Source organism: Babylonia areolata, chromosome 1 (assembly GCF_041734735.1).
Source record: "Babylonia areolata isolate BAREFJ2019XMU chromosome 1, ASM4173473v1, whole genome shotgun sequence".
Classification (NCBI taxonomy): Eukaryota; Metazoa; Mollusca; class Gastropoda; order Neogastropoda; family Buccinidae; genus Babylonia; species Babylonia areolata.
The window spans coordinates 35,924,222-35,950,716 of record NC_134876.1 but is presented as its reverse complement, the minus strand read 5'-3'; the positions used below and the strand labels follow the sequence as shown (position 1 = coordinate 35,950,716).

Genomic DNA, 26,495 nt, shown 5'->3' with positions numbered 1-26,495 from the left:
TGTATTAACTACTGGGGAAAAGAAAACATTGACTTATAAAAGTTCCATTGCACATCAAATCGGGATACTTGATTTTTTACATACTCATTATGCCGTTCAATTTTATACCTCTCATAAAGCTGTTTTAGAAAGGCATGCAGACCTAGTGTGCATTTTTCAATTTTGTATTTGTAGACATATAACTAGTTTGGCAAACATTGTAATGAAATCAAATATATTATCTGTTTTTAAATGCTGTGCAACGCCGAACAGTACTAAACTGCAACAGATCTTAATGTTAAAGGCATTTTCACATTTTTCATTCAACAATTTTTCTAAAGAGGTCCAAAAGGACTGTATATGTTTACAATGCCACAAACAATGTTCTATGGAGTCTCTTGCGTCATTACACAGCATGCAGTTATTTGTATCAAATACTCCCATAGCATTTAAGACAATATTAGTTGCAAGAATTCTATGAACGATTTTCGTTTGCAGCCATTTTATTTTAACATCTTTAATTCTATGGATTTTATAAAAGACAGTTTTCCAGTGAACATCGATATTTAATTTATTCACCCATTTTACACAACTTTTTGGTTTATCACCATTTTTTGTTAATAACTTGTACAACAGTTTTGATCCCTTCTGTGCATTTTGAATAAATGTTAGTGCATTTGGCATATCTGTAAATCCACTATCATTATTGGTTAGTTTTATTCCTGTTTGTTTAATATATTCCTTTATTGAAGAGATCCATCCATTAAAAGTGACAAAATTAGTCCAATAATTTATGTCAGAAAAAAAATCATTGTATTTCATAAAATCTCCATTACTTTTAAGGAAGTGTTTAATGGCATATTTTCCTTCTCACATCAATTTGTCATTCCTGATAATTTTATTGCCAATTTTTTATGTTTTCATGGTCGAATACAGGTTGGGAAAGAATTTCTTTTGAGTTTCTTGGTTTCAAAGTATAAAAGAGTATTTTGTATGCTTGAAGTGTATGGGACCAGAATATATTTGTACTCCTATATCTATACTCATATGCTGGTCCACAATATGCTAAAATTTCAAGAAGTGGGCACTTTTGCTGCAATGTATTTCCATTTGTGGTGCGTGGCTTCAAAATTTCTTATCCATGATAGCTTTAGAGCATGAATATATTTTCTAATGTCTGGTATATTTAAACCACCTTGTTTCTTGGTTTTAACTGAAGTCTTTCTGTTAATTCTGTCCTGCTTCCCATTCCATACAAACGAAAAACACATTTTCTGAAGTTTTTTAACAAATCATCAGGTGGATTGGGTCGCAGAATCCAAAGATATATAAGTTTAGATAGAACATGTGATTTAAGTATAGCCACTCTACCAACTGGTGTCATGCTTCTTTGCGACCAAATCTTAAATAAAATTTTTTACTTCTGAAAATGTGTCATTGTAATTGATTGCTTCACAATCTGCTAGATCTTGAGTAAACCATATGCCTAGTATTTTAAATCTGGGAGGATTCCAGATCATTTTCAGATTGGGACAATATCTTTTTTTGTGATTTTTTCCCACTCCCTAACCAAATTGCTTGTGTTTTACTACTGTTCATGTACAGACCTGATACTTTACCAAACTGGTTAATGATGTGTATAGTTTGTTCAAAAGAGTTTCTGTCTCCAATATTGAATAATTGCGTGTCATCAGCAAATTGAAAAATTTTGTGTTCAACATTATCAGTATAAATACCTTTTATTGTTTCTTCCTCTTTAATCATTATTGCCAAAAGATATGGTGAGACTGGATCTCCCTGTCTACAACCCCTTTCTACTTGTATTTGTATTTTGTATTTGTATTTCTTTTTATCACAACAGATTTCTCTGTGTGAAATTCGGGCTGCTCTCCCCAGGGGGAGCGCGTCGTTATACTACAGCGCCACCCCCCCTTTTTTTTTTTTTTTGGTATTTTTTCCTGCATGCAGTTTTATTTGTTTTTCCTATTGAAGTGGATTTTTCTGCAGAATTTTGCCAGGAACAACCCTTTTGTTGCCGTGGGTTCTTTTACGTGCACTAAGTGCATACTGCACACGGGACCTCAGTTTATCGTCTCATCCGACTGACTAGCGTCCAGACCACCACTCAAGGTCTAGTGGAGGGGGAGAAAATATCGGCAGCTGAGCCGTGATTCGAACCAGCGCGCTCAGATTCTCTTGCTTCCTAGGTGGACGCGTTACCTCCAGGCCATCACTCCACTTGGAACCATGGAGTAATATTGCTATTTACAATTACTGTTGATTTTATGTTTTTATAGAATATGTGAATCCACCGACAAATACTATTTCCAAAACCATAAGCTCTTAGTACTTTAAACATAAATTTCCAACTTAGGGAATCAAATGCTTTCTCAAAATCAATACTCAACAGTAGGCCAGGAAGATTCCTGGTGTTTAAGTTGTTAATCAGGTCATAAATTAGTCTAATATTGTCACCTATGTATCTATTAGTCATGAATCCAGTTTGATCTTTGCTTATGAGTGCTGGTAAAACTTTCTTAATTCTATTTGAAATGCATGATGACCCAATTTATATACTACATTTAGAAGGGATATGGGGCGCCAATTTTTTTATATACTCTTTTAGTTTATCACCTTTTGGAATGCATGTAATGAGGCCTTCTCTTTGTGCAATAGACAATTCACTATCTCTATATGCTTCATTTAATGATTGCACAACGAAGGGTCCAATCTGTTTCCAAAAGAATTTGAAGAAGTCTAAGTGAAACCGTCTGTCCCTGGACTTTTTCCGTTTTTCATATTTTTCAAAGCTAGGCTTGCTTCATCTAATGTAACTTCTTCTAATAAATTTTGTTCTTCTGACGATAACTTAGGGATATGTTTAATAAGCTTCTCAATTTCACATTCTTCCGTGTTTCTCTCTTTGTACAAATTTTCATAAAAACTTTTAACTTCAATTATCTCTTTCTGGTCTTCAACAATATTACCATTTTTTGTTCTGAGTTTTATCATTTTCTTACTGACATAATTCCGTTGTTCTAGATTGCAAAAGTATTTTGTAATTTTTTCACATTCTGCTATCCATCCTGCTTTGGATCTTAAGAGTACTCCTTCCATTCTCTTATCTCATATTGTTTCCAATTCTAGATTTAGTTCTTTAAGCTTTCCTCCTTCAATTTCACTTTTGGTCTCCATGTTCTCCAAAGTTTCTGTATTTTGCATCAATTCATTTTCTCACTCTCTTGTTGTCTTTTTTTTTTTTTTTTACTGTAGCAAATGAGATCGTTTTTGCTCTTATCTTCATAAGCATGAAGTCCAAAAAGGTTTTGTCTGAAATTTTTAGTTCTATCTCTGATCTTGATATTTCTTCAATTGTTGCTCTATCATAACAGTCTGCAGCATATTCAGCAAGGACATTTGAAATTTCTTCATTTATTTCTTCTGCGTATTGTTTGTCCTGAAGTAATGAACAATTAAATTAAATTTTTTAAAATTTTTTTTTAGCTTTTTTGTCTTCTCCAAATTTTAGAGTCAATATGACCATTGAATAGTCTGTACGATATCCTGGAAGGATGTCTGTATTTTCAAAATACCAGAAGAGATAGTCTGACAACAGGAAGTAATCGAGTCTACTTTGTTTTATTGGTGTAGGTTTTCTTCATGTGTAACGTCTACGCTCTGGATTATTTTCTCTCCAAACATCACTTAAGTCAAATTCTATGCTCATTTTCTCAATTTTTTCTCTGGCTTTTGGATTGTTAACATGTAAGTAGTTATCACAGTCAACGTTTGGATCCATGGCAACATTCCAGTCACCTACTGCAATAATGTTGTGATTCTTATAGTTCTTAATTGTATCAATTAAAAAAAGTTTGATAAAACATTGGGTCATCTTTATTGGGACTGTAAACACTGACCAGAAGAAATTCCTTTTCCATTGAAGAAAAGGTCATAATTAGCAAGTTACCATTCTTATCTCTATTTATCTTTTTAATTCTGAATTCAAAATTGTAAGAGAACAAAACTGCAACTCCTCTAGTTTGATTGGTATGATGCAAAGAAGCATTTTAATCCCCATTCAGATGTTACATACTTTTCTAGTTTATTATTAAAGTGTGTATCCTGCAGGCAATAAATTGAGTATTTCTTCTGTTTAAGATAGTGAAAAACATCTCTTCGTTTTCTCATGTCTCCAAGCCCTTGACAATTTAAAGAAGCGATTGTAATGTTATCCATCATTAGGTACTTCCATAACAATCGAATATATAATGCAGCACACGAAACATTATTCTATCTAGAATAGAATACAAATTCAAAAATCTGAAATGGTGTACAAGCATGTCTATACACAAGTCTTTACACCAGTGTTTTTTAAAGTGTGTGTTCTTCAAGGAAGAAAGAAAAAGGATGAAAAAAGAAACATTGGGTGATGAAACCAAACCATTATTCCTCACTGAACTTTTTATAACAACAACATTGTAACTAAAAATATATACCACATATCTTCCCACAGAGACATGATAATCAAAAGCACTCAAAATATCAAAACACATAGACAAAAACAGTACAATTCTTAACAGTTATGATATATACAAAAAAAGAAGAAGAAAAAGCAGGTAAGTAGTAAATACTTACAAGGGGCTGAAAAGGGGGATGGGATCAGGAAGTTAACTAATGAGTCAAACTCGTTTAGGTGAGATAGTATAAAAAAAAAAGAAAAAAAAAAAGGCTAGTTGATGAGCTGTTTGTTATTCCAGTAGTGAAAAAAATATTTCAAGGTTCAAATATGTGTATAAGTCAGTGCATGACTCTCCATTGGAACAAAAGTGAAAAGCCACATGCTGGGCTAGAAGTTGGGAGGTTATACTTGAATAAGAGTGACATATGATATGTTATGATCTAATATTTCATGTATTCAATACTCAAATTGGGACAGGCAAATTTTTTTCCTTTTTAAATTCTATCATTTTAATAAAGGTTGAGTAAAATATATTATCAATACCATAAGGTGGATATCACAAATATTGTTCTACAAGTCAGTGTATCTATTTTTCATCATGTTAATCATTTTGTGTATACATTCATGACAGGAGGGGGGAAAAAACACAAAAAACAACATTGCAGAAAACTGTGCTTCTTTGTTATTACGGATTATTTGCAGCCTGTTTTCAAGATGTTAAAAGGCAGCGCCATTGATGTTCACTTGCACATACACATATATACTTACAGCCACTCACACAAACATGTATACACAGGTATATAAAACACTTTCATTTCAATAATCATAACTTCACTACCATCATCACCATATTGTTTTAGCTCATTTCTGTGAAAACAAAAAGAACAAGAGAGGCGAGGCCTTCAAGACTCACTTGTGATACACTTTTAAAAAAATCCAAGCTTTTTATGTATTGAGTATAATGCATTTACTGTTATATTTATATTTTTTATATTCTCTAAACTTGGCACTTTGATCTGATATTCGACCCAACAAAAGATCTGTCATTATTATCATTTTTTGTTCAAACAGGAACTTCTTTTGCTAAGCATGGAAGTTTTGTTTATTGCAAACGTTTTGGTGCAGCCAGTAAAACAAGGGAAATTACTCAGCTGGGGGACTTAGTTTGCTTTAAACTGATCTTTCTCATCTTAAACATTACATTTTGAAATTATACTCAATACATAAAAAGCTTGGATTTTTTTAAAACGTGCATCACAAGTGAGTCTTGAAGGCCTTGCCTCTTTTGTTTCAAAATGTAATGTTTAAGATGAGAAAGATCAGTTTAAAGCAAATTAAGTCCCCTAGCATGAGTAATTTCCCTTTTTCACTATCTGCACCAAAACGTTTGCAAAATAAATAAAACTTCCATGCTTAGCAAAAGACGTTCCTGTTTGAACAAAAAATGATAATAATGACTGCTCTTGTTGTTGTGTCAGAATATCAGATCAAAGTGCCAAGTTTAGAAAATAAAAAAATATATATAAACAGTAAATTCAGTTTGCATATAATTTGGCTTCTTTTTTAGATTTTTTTTGTGCCCATCCCAGAGGTGCAATATTGTTTTAAACAAGATGACTGGAAAGAACTGAATTATTCCTATTTTTATGCCTAATTTGGTGTCGACTGACAAAGTATTTGCAGAGAAAATATCAATGTTAAAGTTTACCACGGACACACAGACACACACATACACACAGACAACCGAACACCGGGTTAAAACATAGACTCACTTTGTTTATACAAGTGAGTCAAAAAAAGGGTTGGGTTGCTGACAAGTGAGGAAAGAGACTTCATATGTACTGCTGGTAAAAAGAACACTTGACTTGACAACGGTTTAGGCCTCTCGACAACGGTTTAGGCCTCTCCCGAGGCCTGTTCGTGTTCCAAAAAGAACTATCACTGAATTGGTTGCATGCGTGGCGAGCGCGGCTAGACCAAATCAGTTGCTCTGACAAGATGGGTTGTATAGACCAGGTAGGCCCCTCCAGTGTTTATCTAGGCGGCTCTTGAAGGCGTTGACTGACGGCGCCAGGACCACGGAGTCTGGGAGACCGTTCCACTGTGTCACCACTCTATTAGAGAAATAGTTCCCCCTGACATCAAGGCGAAAGTGTTGTTTCTGAAACACTAATTTTTCTCTTATAAATTGACACAAAAGTCCCATCCGGACATGTTTTACATCCACCTTTTACCACTGATTTTTTTTTTTTTTTAATTAAAAAAAAATTTAAAAAATAAAAGAGGAAGGAAAAAAAAGGAGAAAAAAACAACAAAACACAAACAAAAAACAAACAAACCCTAACTCATACAGTTATGACATATAAACAAAAGCCTTAAAGCACCACAAGTGCTGCATTAATGTTACTTTTACAACAGAAGTACTAATATAACAAAAAATATTTAATATCATTAATATTGTTGTTACCTATTTTCACCATACTAAAACATGATGTACATACCCATGCACACCATGCACACATCCACCCACATGTGCACAGGTGTGCACAACACATCCACCCCAATAACCATGTCAGTAATAAACCTTATATTTCAATACTTTCATCATCATCATCATCCTTTATTTTAAAGTGTGAGGGGAGGTTGTCAAGTGTAGAAAAAGACAGTCCACATATAATGTTAGTAAAAGAGACACCTTTTGGAAAGTAAATTCTTCTTTACACTGATAAAAAGATCCAACTCTGATACTAAAGTCCAACACTGGTACAAAAGTTGAACCATAAAAATAGTATAATCTCCTTGCACAGTTATATTGTGAACAAATGTATTGAAGTACGGGTGCTGGAGGGTGATAAACACACATATCCCCCCCCCCCCACACACACACACACATTCCTAGTCCTACACTCACACTCGCATATCACACACACACACACACACACACACAAGTACACAGGTACACACAATACTTTCACTTCAATACTCATATATCAATAGTAAACCATAAACCTTGTGTTTTCATCATCATAGTTGTCTTCGTCCATTTCTGAGGGAAGGAGTGAGGCGAAGGGGGGTGTCAAGTTGGGGAAAAAAAATTCACATGTAATGTTGCTGAAAAAAACACAACCAAAGATATAATTACATCAACACAAGACTTACTGGAGCATAAATATATCTTCTCCGTTGGGAAAAAATTACAGTTTACATTCATACATAGCAAAAAGAAAAAAACAAGAAAATAAGAGAAAGACATGAAAACATGTTAACTCTACTTACTGATAGTTCTCCATTTTTAGAATCATTTACCAGAGCCCTTCTCCTCACTGACACTCTGTCCAGCCACCACACGTCGAAATGCCTGGTCAACATTTGTATGTATGTCAAGTTTCACCACTTTGCCATTTTAAGTTTGGCCATCACTTTACCACTGGATGTCCAAGCTCTGGAACAGGCAGAATGCTGCATAGCGTCACGTTAAGTTTTGTAATTGGCGGCAGTCAAATCTTCACCAATCACTATCCCCTTGTTCTTCAGTTTTCGGCGGTTGGCAAGGATCCCTCTTTCTGCGGTTAAAGAACCACACGAGGACATGTCTGGGCTTGGAGCTGCTGCGCTGGCCGGTCCAGTGGGCAACTTCAATATCGTCTTCTGTGGTCGGGACCTGGACTTTCTGGCTAAAAATGTCGACGCATTTTTTAATACAGTCAGTCATCCATTGTCTCTTCCGGTGCCTCCGGAACTCAGTAGACACGAATATTCCATCTTCTGGAGTATTGTTGCAGGTTGTTGCTTTCTTTTTGTACAGTCCGCACCTGGTTATCTTTTCTTTTGATTTCATTTTGCAGTGTTTCTTTCTCTTTTTTTTAAAGCTTTGACTTCTTGCTGCAGTTTGTCATTTCTGGTCTCACAGTTGAAGATTTTTTTACCCTCTAGTTTCTGAATCTGCTCGAAAAAAGACTGTGACATTTGTTGCACTTCTGTTCTCATAGTTTCCATATCTTCTTTTGTTGCCAGGTTCCCAAGCTTCTTATTCAGCTTTTCTTCACTCTTGCCTAGTTCTTCCAGCTTTTCATTAATTACGCTGAACATTTCTTGGACAGCTGTATCCATATTTTCTTCTCCTATACCTTCTACTACGTGGGCCTTTTTGGGCATTTGGTATTGTGCACTGTCCGTATCACTCTCTGAAGATGCAGAAGACCGACTTCGTTTCAAATTTGTAAAAAAAAGTTCTTGATGTTGTTGTTCATGCCCCGTTTGTCCTGTGCTGCTGTGCCCAAAACATCCAATACACCTTCACCACTCCCTCACAGCATGCGCGACACTGTTGTCAATGGCTGTCAGCAAGGCAAACTAATGTTTCTGCTTCATGCATGTAGGTGGGGTCTCACATGGGTTAGCACTGACTGAAGAAAACAAACACATTTTCACACTGTCCACCTCAAAAACTGTCGCATTTTTATAAAAAATACACCGATGATTCGACATCATCTTGCGCATCTGGAGTAACACAAATTTCCCTAATCACTCGCATAATTTCTTGTTAATTAAAGAAATAACGATCCCAGTTATCCAGTGCGTGCCGATCTCGATCGTGAGCGAAAACTCACTTAAGGTCCCACATCCTTACCAGCGCTGAGATGGGAGTTCTTCACTCTGAAAAACATGGAAGGAGAGATGCTACCTCCCACTCACTCTGCCTTCCTGCCTCATATCCTGCGAGCAAACTATGTGGCCATGCGGGATAAGTCTCACTACACCAGTCATCCTGCACTTCCTCCTCTTGAAGAAAATGGCTGGAAGATCGAGAATGGTGTGTACGTTCCTGTGAGATGCCTAGCTCTCCCTGCTCCACTTGCTGTCATAGAGCTGATCAAGTGTCAATGCAAAACAGGATGCAGAATGGCAGCATGCAGCTGCTCCAGTAATCGCCTTCCTTGCACCCCTCTCTGCAAGTGTTATTCTGAGGAATGCTTGAACATGTTCAGGCCTACATCTGAACAAATGGAAGAAGGGGAATGACATGCTTACGACTGTACAGGGCATCAGCAAGACTACTATGCCCCAATGCTGTTTCCACCAGACTTTTCTGCTCTATCGCAGTGCACGTAAAATGTTAGTGTTCGCTTTCCGAACTGCAACTGTGTGGCATATTTACCTCACATCAGCTGTGTGAAAGTTGACTTGTGGGATGGCAAGTACCAGGTGCTTGCTTTTATAGCTTTATCAGGAGAACATTTTTGACACTTTTCCCCCACACTAGAGCACAGGTATGTTTGAATATGGTTGTTTGTATAAATGCAAATTACAGGCTTGCCAAACCCTTGTAGTACTTACCAGTATGTTTTCAATGAAACAAGTATAGTTTTAGTTGTCAATAATTTGCAGGAAGTTTGCATTTACATGTATGATTCTTTCTATGTATAGGCCTTTTGGTATAGGCCACGTTGCAGTCAGACTGATATATGCTGCTATTTTAATATCAAGCGATGTAAAATTTCTTCTACTATTATAACTTGCATGTGTGCTTTTCCTAGAATTAAAATCTTCTTGATAGAAACACTTTGATAAGGCTATTTTTTATACTTTGATATAAACAAATGATATCGTGCTACATATCTGGACATGGAAACTCGCTTACTTCTACTTCCAATGACTTTGGAAATATCAAAAATTGATTCTGCATCAATGAAAACCCATAAAACAATATGAGTTTTACAAAGAAACATCGGTTTTTTTGCTGAAATCCGTTCGTGGGGGCAACGTCACAAGGACCCCTCCCTCCTGTGGGGTTAAGGGGGTGGAAAATTTGAACCCTACCCTCATCGTGTAGTGTAAGGTCAGAAGAACCTACAAAAACAAAAAAAATCAATTTTAGCATTCTTATTGAATGGAGTACCTATTCACGACATTCCATACCACACTAATGCTGCAAAACCCTATCCAACTCCACTTATTCCCTCCCTACACAACACACCAACCCCACCCTTCCAACAACCACCACCACCACACTTCCAACAACCACCATCACCAATCCCCACCCACCCAACTGCCTTACCCCCTTCCCACACACACCAAGCCCACCTGTCCAACATCTACCACCACCCATGCAACTGACCCCATCAAACCCCCCTTAACCCTTCCCCACAGAACACACTGACCCCCACCTTCCTAACAACTACCACTACCACCAACCCCCACCCACGCAACCCACCCTTCCTGTCTCCCCACATTTGTATTTTTATTTGCATTTCTTTTTATCACAACAGATTTCTCTGTGTGAAATTCGGGCTGCTCTCCCCAGAGACAGCACGTCGCTACACTACAGCACCACCCCCCTTTTTTTTTTTCCTGCGTGCAGTTTCATTTGTTTTTCCTATCAAAGTGGATTTTTCTACAGAATTTTGCCAGGAACAACCCTTTCGTTGCCGTGAGTTCTTTTACATGCGCTAAGTGCATGCTTCACACGGGAACTCGGTTTATCGCCTCATCTGAATGACTAGTGTCCAGACCACCACTCAAGGTCTAGTGGAAGGGGAGAAAATATTGGCGGCTGAACCATGATTTGAACCAGCGCACTCAGATTCTCTCACTTCCTAGGCAGACGCGTTACCTCTAGGCCATCACTCCACTTACACCATACATACACCAACTCCCAACCTTCCCAATAACCACCACCAACCTTCACATTCCCAACAACCCTCTTCAGACACACAACCCCATACCCTCCAAACAACTTCCACCACCACCAACCATCCAACCCCGATTAGTATTAGTATTACTCTTTTTGTCACAACAGAGTTCTCTGTCTGAAATTCGGGCTCTTGTCCCCAGGGAGAACGTGTCGCTACACTGACAGCGCCACCCTCATCTTTTTTCTTTTCTGCCTGCAATTTTTTTTCCCTGTTGAATTAGATTTTTCTGCAAAATTTTGCCAAGGGCAACCCTTTTGTTGCTGTGTGATTTTTATATGCACTAAATGAGCTGCACACAGAACCTCAGTTTATCATCTCATCCGAATGACTAGCGTCCAGACTACCACTCAAAGTATAGTGGATGGGGTGTAAGCCCATGATTTCTCGCAATCCCACGATTTCTCTCATTTTGAGAGAAATCATGGGATTGCGAGAAATCATGGTTGTTCCCCTTCCACGTTTTCTCTCAAATGCGAGAAATCGTGGGGGTCACCCCCATATTTTAATTAAAAATATTTCCTTTGTCATCAGAGTTGAGTTCTAGTCTTTCCCCAATGCAAATCTAAGAGAAAAATGACAGAGAGAAAAGAAAAGGGAAATGCAGGGGGGCGACAACGACTGTCATGATAGTGACAGTGGTGTTAGCGAAGACATCAACAACAGACGGTGAAGGTGATAACACAGTACTGGTTTGAAAAAAATGTGTATAAGTGAGTGAGTGGGTGATGCAGGACACAGGACACACGCAAGTTAAATTGTCAGCCCATACAATGGAGAGAGCATAGTGTGAAAAAAAAAAAAGAATATATACATTGACATGAAAACACATTCACACATTTTGTCTAGTTTTTAACACTTTGAAAACAAAAAGGGACAGATTACCAACAATTCTTTCGTTTACATTGGCAAACACAAGTGCAAGTTTAAACATGGACAGTTGTCTATAGAACGGTTGTATATAGAACTTTTCTGGTATTAACTCCTTCCAGACAGTTCTGTATTTATAACGCATTAACAAAAAGCGAAGTTCTGTTTCTAGGACTTTGACACAAAAAGGACAGCTTACATTTCACATCACGTTTGCACTGTAAAAAAAAAGAAAAAGAAAAAAAAAAGACAATTCAGTGGAGACATTCCAATCCTGAATCTCGAGAAAACGCTACTAATTCTGATGTTGGCAATTTGAAGGAAATGACAACTTGGTGAAAAAGAATGCTCATAAGAGGCCTAGCCATCATAGAATGTATGTGACTCTAAACTAGCATGAATGAGTGGGTGAGTGGGTTAGAGAGAGAGAGAGAGAGAGAGAGAGAGAGAGAGAGTGTGTGTGTGTGTGTGTGTGTGTGTGTGTGTGTGTGTGTGTGTGTGTGTGTGTGTGTGTGTGTCCTTTTGTGTGTTTACTTGGCTGGTTGATCTGTTTCTTGTTTTTTTTTCACTCTGTTTTTAAAATGATAATATCATGTTATAAGTGTCTTCAGTGAAACTGAGAATCTATTTTCAATGCAAACGTACATGCGAAAGGATGCTGACACAAACAGATGAACAAATGAGCAAGCATGAAATGAAGAACATTCTAAATGAATTTGACAGAAAAGGTTGCATCACAACAAACATCAAAACTATTTAGTCCAGTTTTTTTTTCAGATTTATGTGGAGATTTTTTTTTTTTTTTTTTTCAATTTGATGTCATTCCCAACATCCTTTGGGAAAGATTCGGTTCACGTCTTATAATATGATATGATATATGATATGATATGATAGGATATATGGTATGATATCAATATTATATCATATTATCATATCATATTATATTATATTTCTGTCTGATTTATGTACATAACCTTAATTCTGTTGATTCCGATGTTGAATTTGAGGTCAATGCATTGCAGTGATCCATCTTATGTGAAATACAATAAATAGATGTGTTTCAGTGTCATTATTGTTGATGTCTTCAATAATGCCACTGTCATTATCATTATCGTCATTGTCACCCCCCTCTTGTTCTTTTCTTTTCGTCTCTCTGATTTTTCTCTTAGATTTGCATTGGAAAAAGACAAGAACCCACCTCCGATTACAAAGGAAATATTTTTGATGAAAATAAAGAGCACTTCCCACAATTTCTCACACATTGTGAGAAAATGTGGGAGGGGAACGACCACGATTTCTTTCAATCCCTCAATTTCTCTCAAAATGAGAGAAATCATGGGATTGCAAGAAATCATGGGCTTACAGGGAGAGAAAATACTGGCGACTGGTGGTACAATTTGAACCAGTGCGCTCAGATTCTCTGGCTTCCTATGCGGACACGTTACCTCTAGGCCAACACTCCCCTCCACACACACACACACTGACCCAGTATCTTTCCTAACCACCACCAACCCCCACCTCCACTCCCCCCCCACACACACACACCAATCCCCCTCCCACTCCCATACCTTTCCAACCACCACCACCACCAATGCCACAACCCCCCACCCTAATGAATCCTGTGTGGTCAACTGGGATATAACAACCTAAAACATCCATACATACGTATCAGAGATTGACATAAGCTTAGAGTTGGGCCAAACAGCCAAGTGAGAGCTGTATGAAGAATGGTTTCTCCACTGCAATGGGAATAAATCTACAGTTCTGTCTTATGTGAAGGACTATGACTTTCAAACTTGGAGCCAAAATTTCACTGGCTCTTTGTGCTGCAGCCTTGGGGGGTTAGTTGGGCTTTGGTGACCATCCCAATGCCTACTGTCTTAAAGCCCTCTTGGCCAAGAGAGTGGGGATATAACTTGGGCAAGACACTCTCCACTATAATCAAATTCCAGCCAAGATATTTGGTACAGCAGTTGCCTCTCCTGCTGTTCTGATGGTCATAATCAGACACAACTGACTTTTAAAGACCTCTCACCCACACCCACCAGTCTGCAGAGGAAGTAGTTGAGCATGGCGGCAATGCGGTCAACGAAGGTGGGGTGCCAAAAGATAGAGGTGATGTGGGAGGTCAGCAGCTGCAGGGCATGGATGGTGTGGTTGGCCATCACGTTGTGGTAGCGGGCCATCATGCCCAGCTGCCGCAGCAGCCCCATCTGCTCCTGCTGTTGCTCTGAGGGCAGGTCCCGCCAGGCCCCAGACTCCCGCTCCAGTTGCTTCGTCTTGATCTGGCTCATGTGCTATTGTGTGAGGAAAAAATTTATTTGATTTCAGATTTTGTTTTGCTGCTCGTTCAGTGGAACGTGATCAGCATTCATTGTAGACTTGACCTGCATTTCTCTTAGGCTAATCATCAATATATAAGAAGAAAGGATGATCTTTCTTATATGTATACAATTACAAGAATCAAGAATATTGATTCCTTTGACCCCTATTGGGGCATGAAGGATATAAAGTAACATCATTTGAATTGTACAATAAAATTAAAACATGAACAGCAATTAAAACACTTAAACTGGTGATAAAAACAGATAAGCAACAATCATATTATCATGTAAACTTTCCCATTTTTATGACTTTCCGCACTTTCAAACACACTCTTCTCACTGCTTTCAACAAACTGAAAAAATTGAAAACTGATTTTGGATTCAAATATTATTTTGGAATGTAATCATTTCAAAGAATTGCAGATTTCGGGCATCCCATGACAACATGAAATTCGTCTCCAAGAACGCCCAAATCACAGTCACGGCAAATCCGCAATTCATGTGGAATATCATTACGTCTACTGGCCTCTACAGGCAATTTGTGACCACTAAACCTAAACTGTGTTAATGACAAGACGTAACAGTCAGGTAGATTGGATATATACTTTTCTCTTCCAAAATCTAGTTTAAAGTTTTGATAATATAAACATTTTTTGCTATTTTCCATTGTGTCACACCACATCTGAATATAACAATTTTGCAATTCCTGTCTGACATGGAGACAAATACTGTTTTTGTTAAAAAAAAAAAAAAAAATGACTGAGAATCCCTGACACAATCAAATCCAGTTTCTGTTGAAATATTTCTGATGCAATTTAACCATGGTAAAAATTCCTTCTTTATAGAACCTGAACAAAATATCATATAATTTACAAGAATACTTCAGTGTTGTAAACAATATGATATCAGCCCAAAACCTGATCATTCTTGTCTTCACTAGCACCAAGACAGGATAAATGCCTGTTTCTCCATAAATCATATGAGTGATAGTATTTCAATTCAAACAGAATAAATGTTTTAAAAATTTCAATTGTAGTTTCTCCAAAATATGTATATTTTCGTACCCCCAAATTTCACAGCCATACAATAAAACCAGTTCGACCATGGTATTAAAAAGTTCCAAACAAATCCAAGAGACAACTTTTGTTTTCTAGCTAACAATAAATACATTGCTTTCAGTGCTTGCTCACAGGCGATTTTCTTTCCTTTAAAAAAGGTACCTGTTCTGTTGAACTCAATGCCTAGATATTCAAAAGAATTAACAACCTCCAACGTTTGATCATTAAAAGTAACGACATCTCACGGAATCTTTCCACTATAGAAAACAATAATTTTGGTTTTACTTGGATTCACTTCGAGTTTCCACACAAACACGCACACACACATGAACATATACAGTAAACACACATATATTGACAAAAAAAATAACAAAAAAAACAACTAACTTCATATAAATTTTGATATCAGCCTCTCAGCACTGTCATTCATCAGTCAGGTCACTTATACCATTTCTTTGCAGACGATTCCCAGCTCCACATTTCTACTGTGCCAAAAGATTTTCCAGTTCTTGCCTGTAGTTTATTATATATAAAAAAAAAACGAAGAAAAAAAGTTGTATTGAGAATGTGGCTGAGTGGATGAGTGATAACAAGCTGAAGATGAATGTGGATAAAACCGAACTTATTGCCATCAGTACCAAATCAAAGATTAACTGTGCCACTTCTTCCCCCATGTCCATCTCTGGCAGCAACAAACCTTTCTGCCATAGTGTTAGAAAGCTTGGCATCTACTTAGATGAAACTCTCTCCATGGATGCACATATCAAATACCTATGCCGCACTCTGTTCTGTCAGTTACATAGGTTAGGCAAAATTTGCTCTTTCCTTTTCACAGCTGCTCCCAATAAATGCACTGTCTCTTTCATACCATCAAGATTAGACTACTGTATCTCTCTCCTAGCTGGTATCTCTGATAATAAAATAGTATGCATTCAGAATCATGCAGCCTGACTCAAGCTCCCTAAACCCAGGCATGCGAGTTCAACATCACTGCTCCAAAGACTTCACTGCTTCCTGTGAAGCCGAATATTCAGTACAAAATTGCTTGTCTCTGCTTTCATTACTTGTATCACAACAATAATTATGCCACCATATTTTTCAGATCTTCTCCATCAATCCCAGGCCTGCCTATTCTAAATTGCCCTTTAGTAGATTGCAATCTCACAAATGCCAGTTTTCAGTAGTTTGGGGAACTCTGTCAGTAGAGCTTAACTTGCGCTATATTTTTTCAACTGTGATCAATGAATACCCATTTCTAAGTGTCCCTGTCTCAGCATAAGCTATGTACTCATGCGCACACGCACACACACACATGTGCGTGCGTGCGCACACACACACTCACTGAACAACAAGACTGAGAGGGAAGAAGAGAGAAAGAGAGAGAGAGGTCTCTCTCGGACACACTCACACACTGCACAAGACAGAGAGAGAGAGAGAGTTCAGAATTAAATTGCAATGCCACCGATCATGGTGGTATCCGACTGAGTTACATCTTTAACTCTAACCAGTTCGCAGAGAATGTTGAATTTTGGTAAAATAACCTCACTGGTGTCATTCAAGACTCAATATCAGACACTCACCAACAAGCAAACTACTCATATACCAAACGAAAGATAATTGAACTCTTTCACATGAAATCCATGTTTTACTGACAACATGAATCAGAGATGAATGGCATCTACTCAAATTAGGCCTCATGGGTAAAAATATTTGTTTGTTTCTTTACCAAAAACTCTCAAAGAAAAAAAATCTTTTCTTTCTGCAAGGTTCAAAATCAAACATAGTATTTGACACAGACCACAAAATGATATCAAATGCAATTTGTTATTATATTATCAGATATTTGACATTATTAGCACACAGAATTAACCCATTACCATCAAAAATCATGAAAATCTCCACCCCCACATCATTCAACACACAAAATGAGACACTCATAAGCATGCAAACCACCTAAGTTGTATATCAAATAAAAGAAAATTGAAGAGGGTATCTAATCAAATCGGTTCTCACAAATTAAAACATTTGGTAAACTGTATAGAAAAAAAATCTACAAGCTGCACTGTCAAAATCCATTCAGAGTATTTCATACAAACTACAACATAATACCAGAAACAGTTCTTGTTTTCTGCTGACAGGCATGTGATGATACTAGTACTTTGCAACATAGTATTCATTATCAGAATAAACCTTGAAATTTTGCATACAACAATACCAGTAGGCAAACACAGACTACCAATTACAAATTACACAGATCTGATCTTACATTTCAACATGTTTTCTGCTGACAGGCATGTGATGATACTAGTACTTTGCAACATAGTATTCATTATCAGAATAAACCTTGAAATTTTGCATACAACAATACCAGTAGGCAAACACAGACTACCAATTACAAATTACACAGATTTGATCTTACATTTCAACATGTAATGATAAGTAGTCACAGCACTGCTGAAAATGTCTAGATAAGCTGAATCAGAGTAAAGGAAATGTTCTTTTAAGATAAAAAAGAAAAAAAAAAAGAAAGAAAAAAAAAATCATCTTTAAAAAAAAAAAAAAAAAGTACAGATCTTGTATATTTTAGCAAGATATGAATCATGATCCACTTAGTGTGAGTGACAACCTAGTTGTGTGACAGAATACGACAATTCCACTCTTTCCGAAAACAATCAAATGTGTCACAGGTTTCACACTTCAAAGAATACTTTCTTTCTTTTTCCCCAAGAGGTAACAGCATTTACAGTTCCTTCTAACAGCAATCCTGACAGGGCAAACAAGTCTTTGTCAGGACCTTGCTGTTGTGCAAACATACTAGTATATTCACAAAGTGTGGATACTAATTCCACAGTAAAGAACATTTTGAAAAAACGTGCTGCTGTGGTGAACCTCCCTGCAACTCCATATACTGTGCAACTGAGTGTATTTGAATGTCAAGTACGCATTTCTATAACATTTTGTTATCTTGTGAATATTCTGATTTCATTTCTCTTTTCCCTGAGGGCTGGATGTAAAAAAGCATATGCATGCTTATTCCACTTCCCTCATTAAAAAAGTTTCGTTTGTTCATTCGTTCCATATGTCCTGACATCAGGAAAGTAGAACAGGGGCACATGTGAAGCTGAAATGGAGGCACTGGCTGGCTTGGCCCTGGATCTATACCTTGTAACTCCCTGCTCTGAAATCAGATATAAAACATAATAAATATAAGAAATATAAGATAAAACGGCACTGTATACAAGAGTTTAGTCTAAATACTTCAGTTCTGCCCATTCTCAACAACTGCCCATTTGAACTACTGTATCAGTTCACGAATGAATGAAAACAAAAGAATCAGTTCCATAGCAATACTTGATATCGTCAAAATGTATATAGCCTTGAATTTTACAAACAATTATTCAAATGAACGCTTTAAAAAATACATTTCTGATATGCAAGGAATAAATTCTGAAATCCAGAAGCATGACAACAAAGATTTCGTTTGCCTGATCTACTTTTTCACACATACCTTTCTGGGTCAAAACAGGGTCCAGTCAGATTTTGCTGCTCTGTGTTTCCAGTTCCCTCTTCAGTGTCGTCATCAGGTTCCAGTTGTCAGAAAACTCACTATCTGACATTATCTGGTCACTATCAGAGTCTGACAAACTCATGATTAAAGAGAAATTAAACAAAAGTGAGCACAGCGTGGAGTCATCAAAAAAAGAGATCCAAGATGGTGGAAGTGCCATGTGGAGCAGTTCCATATTTTTCCGATAAATAAATCTAATACAATTTCTTTTTTTTTTGATGTTGTTTATTTTAGTCTTGACAGAACTCTAGTGGTTCTGAAAAATAGTTCTTAATACATAAGACAAGAAAATAGTTAATTGTGTCTGAAATATACTTCAGAATTTTCCATCGTACTTTCAAGTACGAAATTTAACTGGTGAGAGTTAATAGAAGGCTCATGATTGCCTGGGCAGACTTAAGTACAGTTGCCGCACATCAAGTCTGCCATGCACAACACGAACAATTACACCAGCAAGCTGTACAGTGTGCAAACTCTGGGCTTTTCCTGCTTGCTTTGAGTACAAGATGTCTCTTAAACACTTAGCTCAAAATTTTTGTCCAGCTTTTTCTTCTTAGATGAATGAATTTTTTTTTCCATTCTCTTCCTCAGTGTCTTCACTGCCAGTCTCAGGGACGCACTTTTCTTGTTCACCATCCTGAGTGCTGAAAGTGATTGTTTTTGTAACTGGTTATACACAGCACAGCAGGGCCACAAGACTGTTATCTTAAAATATTATTTTTCATCAAATGAAAACCCGTTTTTTTAAAACTCAGACCATAGAAACTACAGAAAAATCGTAGGTCATTGCATTCTCGACACCCATCTGCCAACAGTTCCTCAGTTCTCTCTTCAGACCTCTGGCAAAAAACTTTTCTCTGTCTTTGGTCCCTCTGTCTGGAACTCCCTACTTTGTTCCTCAGAAAAAAAGAATTTGAAGATGCACCTTTTTCAACTTCAACTCTCATGGTGTGCAAGAATGAGTGTTTGTTTCTGCTTTCTGTGTATGGAGATGTGTTTTCGGAAAGGAGCGTCACTGTTTTCAAATTTTGTACTTTGAGATGTACAGATTTAGTGTATTGTGAAGTATGCAACTGGCTTTAAGAGTTGGAGGTGGATTTTAAGTATTGTGATATGGTTTAAATGTATTGTGATATTGGGAGTAGTTTCTAATATCATGTATCGTGATATGATTTTTAAGTATTGTGATAACATACTGATAATGGATTCAAGTATTGTGATGATATGTACATTATTTGGGTATAGTGATGTGTGATAAGTATGGTGAGTGTTGAGGAGTCTGTGATCATTTCGTGTGAATATAAATTAGTGCTTAAGTGTTTGGGTGACTGTCTTTCATTCTAGTGTTTAAATGCATTTTTTAAACGTCGGTTCTTACACTGTACAGCACAACTAAGCATATTGAAATGGAAAGGTGTTTTATAAATTATACTAATATTATCATCAATATATGAATATATATCAGGGGTTATGGCCACAAATGCTGATGCTGTGCTGTTGCTGATTCCCTTATTATAGATGGATGGGAGACAAATGGAGTTTCTGATGTGAACATTTTTTTCTTTGTCCTTGTGGAGTTTCTTGAAGTTATAGCTTAAAATGCTGAGGATGTGTCACTGCTGACTTACTGGTGTTGGCGGTGGTAATATTACTAAACTATTGGTGGAGGCGGTCCCACTGATGCTGTAACAGGTGCTACTGATGATAATCACAGTTCTGGTGCTACAGCTGTTGGTAATGCTGGTGATCTTACTAATGTTTTGACTGTTGCTGGTAGTGATATTTCAGCTGTTGCGGTTGATATAGTGTGTTCTTTTGACTTGGAAATAGCAGTTTGCCTCCCACACACGCACACACACACACACAAATTTTGATTTCTTGTTACATTTGTAATTGTAAACATTTTGAACACGTTCCCATACACATAAACACATACACTGCAAACACTCCCCCCCAGCCCCCTCATTCCCTCCCTGTCTAAAATCATTTTAGTCAACAGACATTAAATTAATGACCAACCAACACACACACACACAACAAAACAAAGCCTGTGTCAAATAAACCAAGGACAGGTTTATGGAAATACAAAACAACAAAATGATTCTCAAAAGAGGCATGGGGACTATAGGGACTCACAGAGAGTGCTTCATCTAAAAGAAAGGTGGCATCATTGACCAACAAGTTGATGAACCGAAGGAAAAGAGGAGCGTCCGGATCTTCAATGTGGGCTTCCGCATACTCTGCAAGTTCCTGTGAACAGTAAAACACCCTGTATATTTGGTTCCTGATACAAACAAATCTTAACAAAACAGAGAAAGAGAAAGAGTGAACAGACAGACTGATAAACAAGAGATTACTGACTGGCAAATTGACAGCCGTTATAGAAAAGTAGATTTATGATATCATAAACAAGTGGATTTGTATTTTCTACAGAAATACTAAGTCTACTGTAATCACTAATGGCATGTATACATCCTTGTGATTCTCTGTCAACAGAGAATGTACCCAGGATGACCTAATCTCCCCTATCTTTTTATTCTGTCTGTAGAAATTCTTGCAATGATGATACAAGAAAATTAAGATATTAAAGGCATTACTATAAACAACATTGAACATAAACTGTCCCAATATGCAGATAACACAGAGTTCACTTTAGCACATGACAGACAATCATTTCAATAGTAATAAGGAATTTTGGAGCAAAATGTGGAATACATATGAATGCTGGAAAAACAAGTGCAGTTTGGTTAGGATGCAAAAAGAGATCAAAGATATATGCAACATCTTGGCATGGAATAGAATCCCCCTAAACTGAAAGTTCTTGGTATATGGTTTACTGATGACCTAAAAGAATGTGAAAACGTGACTTACAATGAATAATTAACTGTAATAAAAGTACTGTTTAAAACATGGATGAAACAACAAATCACACCACTTGGCATAGTGACAGTTCTTAAATCACTTGTTAAAATCAGTTTATTTATGGTTACTGCTTCCAAATCCTCTTTGTGATTTCATAGATGACTTGCAAAAAATGTGTTCTGTTTTCATAAGGAACAATAAACAAGATAGAATAAACAGAAAAACTGCAACAAGAAATATTAGCAATGGTGGTTTAAATGTTGAAAACTTACCGTTAAGTTCAGTCTATTGAGCGCACTGGTATATAAGCCGCACCCACTAAATTTAGGAAAAAATTTAACTTCATACATACATAAGCCACACTGGCTTATAAGCCGCACTTATTTCTGGTACCGGAACACATACTGATACTACAGAAAAGCTGTCAATACTGTAGGTTATGAAATAAACACAAGCGGGAACAACACAAAGAAAAGCAAGCGAAAATACTGCTAGTGCCACAAAAAAATTTAAAAAATAAACACAACGAAAATAAGATCCATACTTTTGGGATAGTCACATTTATTCAACGTCATCCTGCTAACTGAATCCACTGAAATCTTTGTCTTCAGTGTCTGAGTTGAAGAGAACCAGCACAGCTTCCTCCGCCATCTTGTTAATGACTTCAGCCTCGCTTTCACTTCATGAACATGAACGCAAAGTGGAGGTCGCTGCTGGTTCGCCACCTGCACTGTCGTCTGCTAGGTCGATCGTCTTCAATTTGAAGGCTGCATCATAGGCATTATGTCGCGTTTTTGGCATGATGTGGGTGTATGCTTGAGCAGAGTAGAACTGAATGCTGATCTGAAAGCTTTAATGTGTGTGGATTTGATTTATAAAACGTGAACAGTTAGTACACTATCGTGAAGCTCATCCAAAAATTCATGATTTTGGCGAGTTGAAAGGCAGCTAAGAATAGACGAGAACGTGACACTCCCGGGATCGTTAAAATCCTCAAATAAGCCGCATCATTGTATAAGCCACAGAAGTTGAAGCTGGGGTAAAAAGTCGCGGCTTATAGACCAAACTTTACGGTACTTGCATTCTTTAAAACTAATGTGGCTTAGAAAAATAAAAGAGACAAACCACAAATAGAAAAACACAGTGATAGAAAAATATCCTTTTGCTGACAACATGGAAAATTATGGAACAAGGATATTAGGAATGTATTAACAAGAAATAAATTTTGGACAAAAATTCTCAATGCAAATGATAAATTTCATTACAGAACTTAAATATGGAATCCTAGTGAGATGTTGCTGAACTCATTTTCTTTAAAGAAAGAAATTAAGTTGGAAACAGCATCCTCCCTCACAAAAACTGGATTGACAAAGGTATTAAAAAAAAGTTGTTGACTTTATTAAGAAGAATGGATAGTTCTTATCATTTTCAGAATTTCAGACAGAAATACAATTTACGAATTAATTTTGTGACTTTCACTGCAATAAAACTGGCTGCAGCTGAGAAAAAAAATCTGCATTGCAAACACTACATTCAGTCAAAAAAAGGAACATAACACCATCACATACAAAAGTGGACCATAGCCTAAATATTGCATGAAGTGGGAAGAAAAAACATTTCATCAAATCAGATAGAAAGAATGTTTCCTCAAAATTAAACAAATGAAAGATATTAATTTAAAACCACTTGTAATGAATTTTGGTGACAAATGTAGCCACTAAGGAAATGGGAATATTGAAGGATCATAACTGCAACTTTTGTAAGACTGAAAAAGATAGTATTGATCATAATATTATGCTTTGGAAATGCCATGTTACACAACTTTTTTTGTAAACATATTCAGACTACATTCAATGAAACTTGAGTTCACGTCTGACCATCAACAAAGGCAGACGCATTTGTGTTTCACTCTGTGAACTACTAGCCTATTCTGTAGCCCATACAGCCAGCTTTCTGGGTTCAACACTTTTTATTTTAACAGTGATATGTGGCAGTGTTTGTGCTACATGGACTGCATTTATTTGCTTCAAGATTTGTGCTTTTCTCTGTCAATGCAGGTCTGTGACTGTAACTGAATTTTATCAGTTTCAGTTTATGTGTGTGAAGCAGCCCAAATATTATTTGATAATGTGATGAGCTGTAAGTGTTGACAGTGGCTGTGTTATTTGGACTAGTATGAGCTCATCAACTGCAAGACATTTTTCATCCAAGGCAAGTGGTAACAAAAGTAGACCATCATCTACTTTTGTCTGATAAATGTAGGAGTCCTACAGAATCTCTTTCTTTCAACTCCAGAAAAATGGGCAAAAAGAAGCAGAGAATGGCTAGTGAAAACTGTTAAGAACATAGTGTTTCAGAAATGGAAGAACTAAAAGCTGTCAACAAACAATAAACATGCATGTAAACAACATTTCTAATGCATAAAAGGTTGGCAAAGACAAAGAGCAAATTGATAATGTCACTTATCTGAAAAATGGCAGCCATTGAGAATGATTGTTTACCTCCTGCCAGAAATGGCATTTCACAAGCTAGCAGACGGTGGTCTAATCCGAGATGTCTAATCACTGAGTTGCTGCGAAAATTTTTGGCTGAGAGGAGCAAACAAATAGGCCTGGTTTGCATCAGTTTCACATGGTTCAGTATGTGACACCAAACTGCATGTTAAGTATCCTGTAATCTATGTCAGTGTTCAGTGGCTAATTGAAATACAAACATACCCTGCATGCACAATGCACACCCCCCAAAACAGCTCCCTAAATGTAGTATGGGTAAAAACAGCCATAAATGTAAAAGCCCAATGTGTGAATTGCAGCCCACAAACACTGGAAAAAAAAAGAAAAAAAAAGGGGGATGGGGGGGAAATTAGGTCACCTGAATGGCTTTCTGATGGATATCCATCTCCCAGATGTAGTCCAGGATGAGATACATGGGACGGCGGTAGTTGAACTTCTGCTCAAACTCCACAGCCTGTCCTGTCATCTCAATGCTGACAAACACATGCAGCAATGTCTCCGCCAGGTGGGACACCAGTGGGTGGGACCTCAACACCTGTTCCCTGGCAAATCTGTAGTGCAGAAATCAAAGAAAATACTGATTCTGTTTATTCAAAACTTGTTGACTTATGACTTCACTCCTTCATGATACTTCACAGCAATTGTTAGTAAATGTTCTGTTTTCTTTTCCATTTCTATTCTTGATGTTATCGGTCTGTTCCTGATGTTATCTGTGCATTCTTGATGTTATCTTTGTATTTTGTTTGAAAAATTTTTTTTAAAGAATCTATTTCTTGCAGGTTTTTTTCATGGAATCAAAGAAAAATATATTTCTCTTTCTTTTAGCTTTTTTCTTTCATTTTGGTGTAAACAGAATAATGGAAACTACTTCTTCTTCTGCGATCGTGGGCTGCAACTCCCATGTTCACTCATATGTACACAAGTAGGCTTTTACGTATATGACCGTTTCTAACCTGCCATGTATGCAGCCATACTCCATTTTCAGGGGTGTGCATGCTGGGTATGTTCTTGTTTCCAATATCCATCGAATTCTGACATGGATTACAGGATCTTTAATGTGCCTATTTGATCTTCTGCTTGTGTATACACACGAAAGGGGTTCAGGCACTAGCGGGTCTGCACATATGTTGACCTGGGAGACTGGAAAATTCTCCACCCTTTACCCACCAGGTGCCGTTACCGAGATTTGAACCCGGGATCCTCAGATTGAAAGTCCAACACTTTAACCGTTCGGCTATTGTGCCCGTCATCATGGAAAATAAAATCAGTTCTCTTTTTAAAAGTTGTTTTCCCTCCAATCTGATATGACATTTCAAATTCATGATGTGACTCTTGCCTTCAACAACAACTTTATTTTTAAAAGGAAAATAAATAACACACACACACAAGTAAACATGCTTTTCACTTACTTCAGAAATGCTTCTCTTATGTCACTGACTGATGCATTATGACAAATGAAACAAAGAAGCCAGCCAGTAATGAAACTAACACACAATATTTACCATAATTTCCACCCCATAAAGCAAACCATTTGTACTCAAATCTGACCCCACTGTCTTGTCAGCTGTATATGTCCTATCTATGTCTGAAATCTAAAATTCTGACCACCACTCGCCGCTGCCTCTCACAACAAACTCAATCCTTGTTAACATACTTGAACAATAAATGCACACATTCACACTGAACGGGAACACTTATATGTTTCAGTCTTACCACTTTTCCTTTCAACACTGTTGATGTTAACCACTATACTGAATAGTGGAACCCAACTGTATATGATTCCTAATTTAAAGAGAATGTGATCGCAATTCATATTTAGAGGGTTTTTTTAAAAAAAAAAGAGCAGCATCAGCAAAATGGCAGCCAGGACTGGAGGCAGAGTCAGTAGACTGGTTTTAAAGAGTTAATGCACCGGAGGGTTTGAAATTGCTAAATTGTACCATGTGATGAATAAACACATAAAAGAGCAGTAAACAGATTAACAGAGCCCACTTGAAAAGCAGGCCAAAACAACTCGGATTCCCATCCAGTTTCCGTCACAATTCATGTAATATAGAGTCATTTCGCACCATTTGATATGGAGGACTTTCACTTTTCTACATTTTCAGCAGCTGTGACTTTTCAAACATGTGTGCCTTACAGGTGTTCAACATAAACTTCTTTTTTAAAT

The 26,495-nt window shown here is 37.1% G+C and overlaps 1 protein-coding gene across 1 annotated transcript in view; it reads right to left on the bottom strand.

The window, feature by feature from the left end:
• Positions 1-26,495, bottom strand: part of LOC143282275 (ubiquitin conjugation factor E4 A-like) — a 149,292-nt gene that overhangs the window by 14,598 nt on the left and 108,199 nt on the right. The window contains exons 14-16 of the mRNA XM_076587878.1: positions 24,684-24,876; positions 21,087-21,200; positions 14,046-14,297 (exon numbers count right to left, since the gene is read on the bottom strand). Of these exons, the coding sequence (XP_076443993.1) occupies positions 14,046-14,297; positions 21,087-21,200; positions 24,684-24,876 (559 nt within the window). The remainder of the gene's footprint in view (positions 1-14,045; positions 14,298-21,086; positions 21,201-24,683; positions 24,877-26,495) is intronic.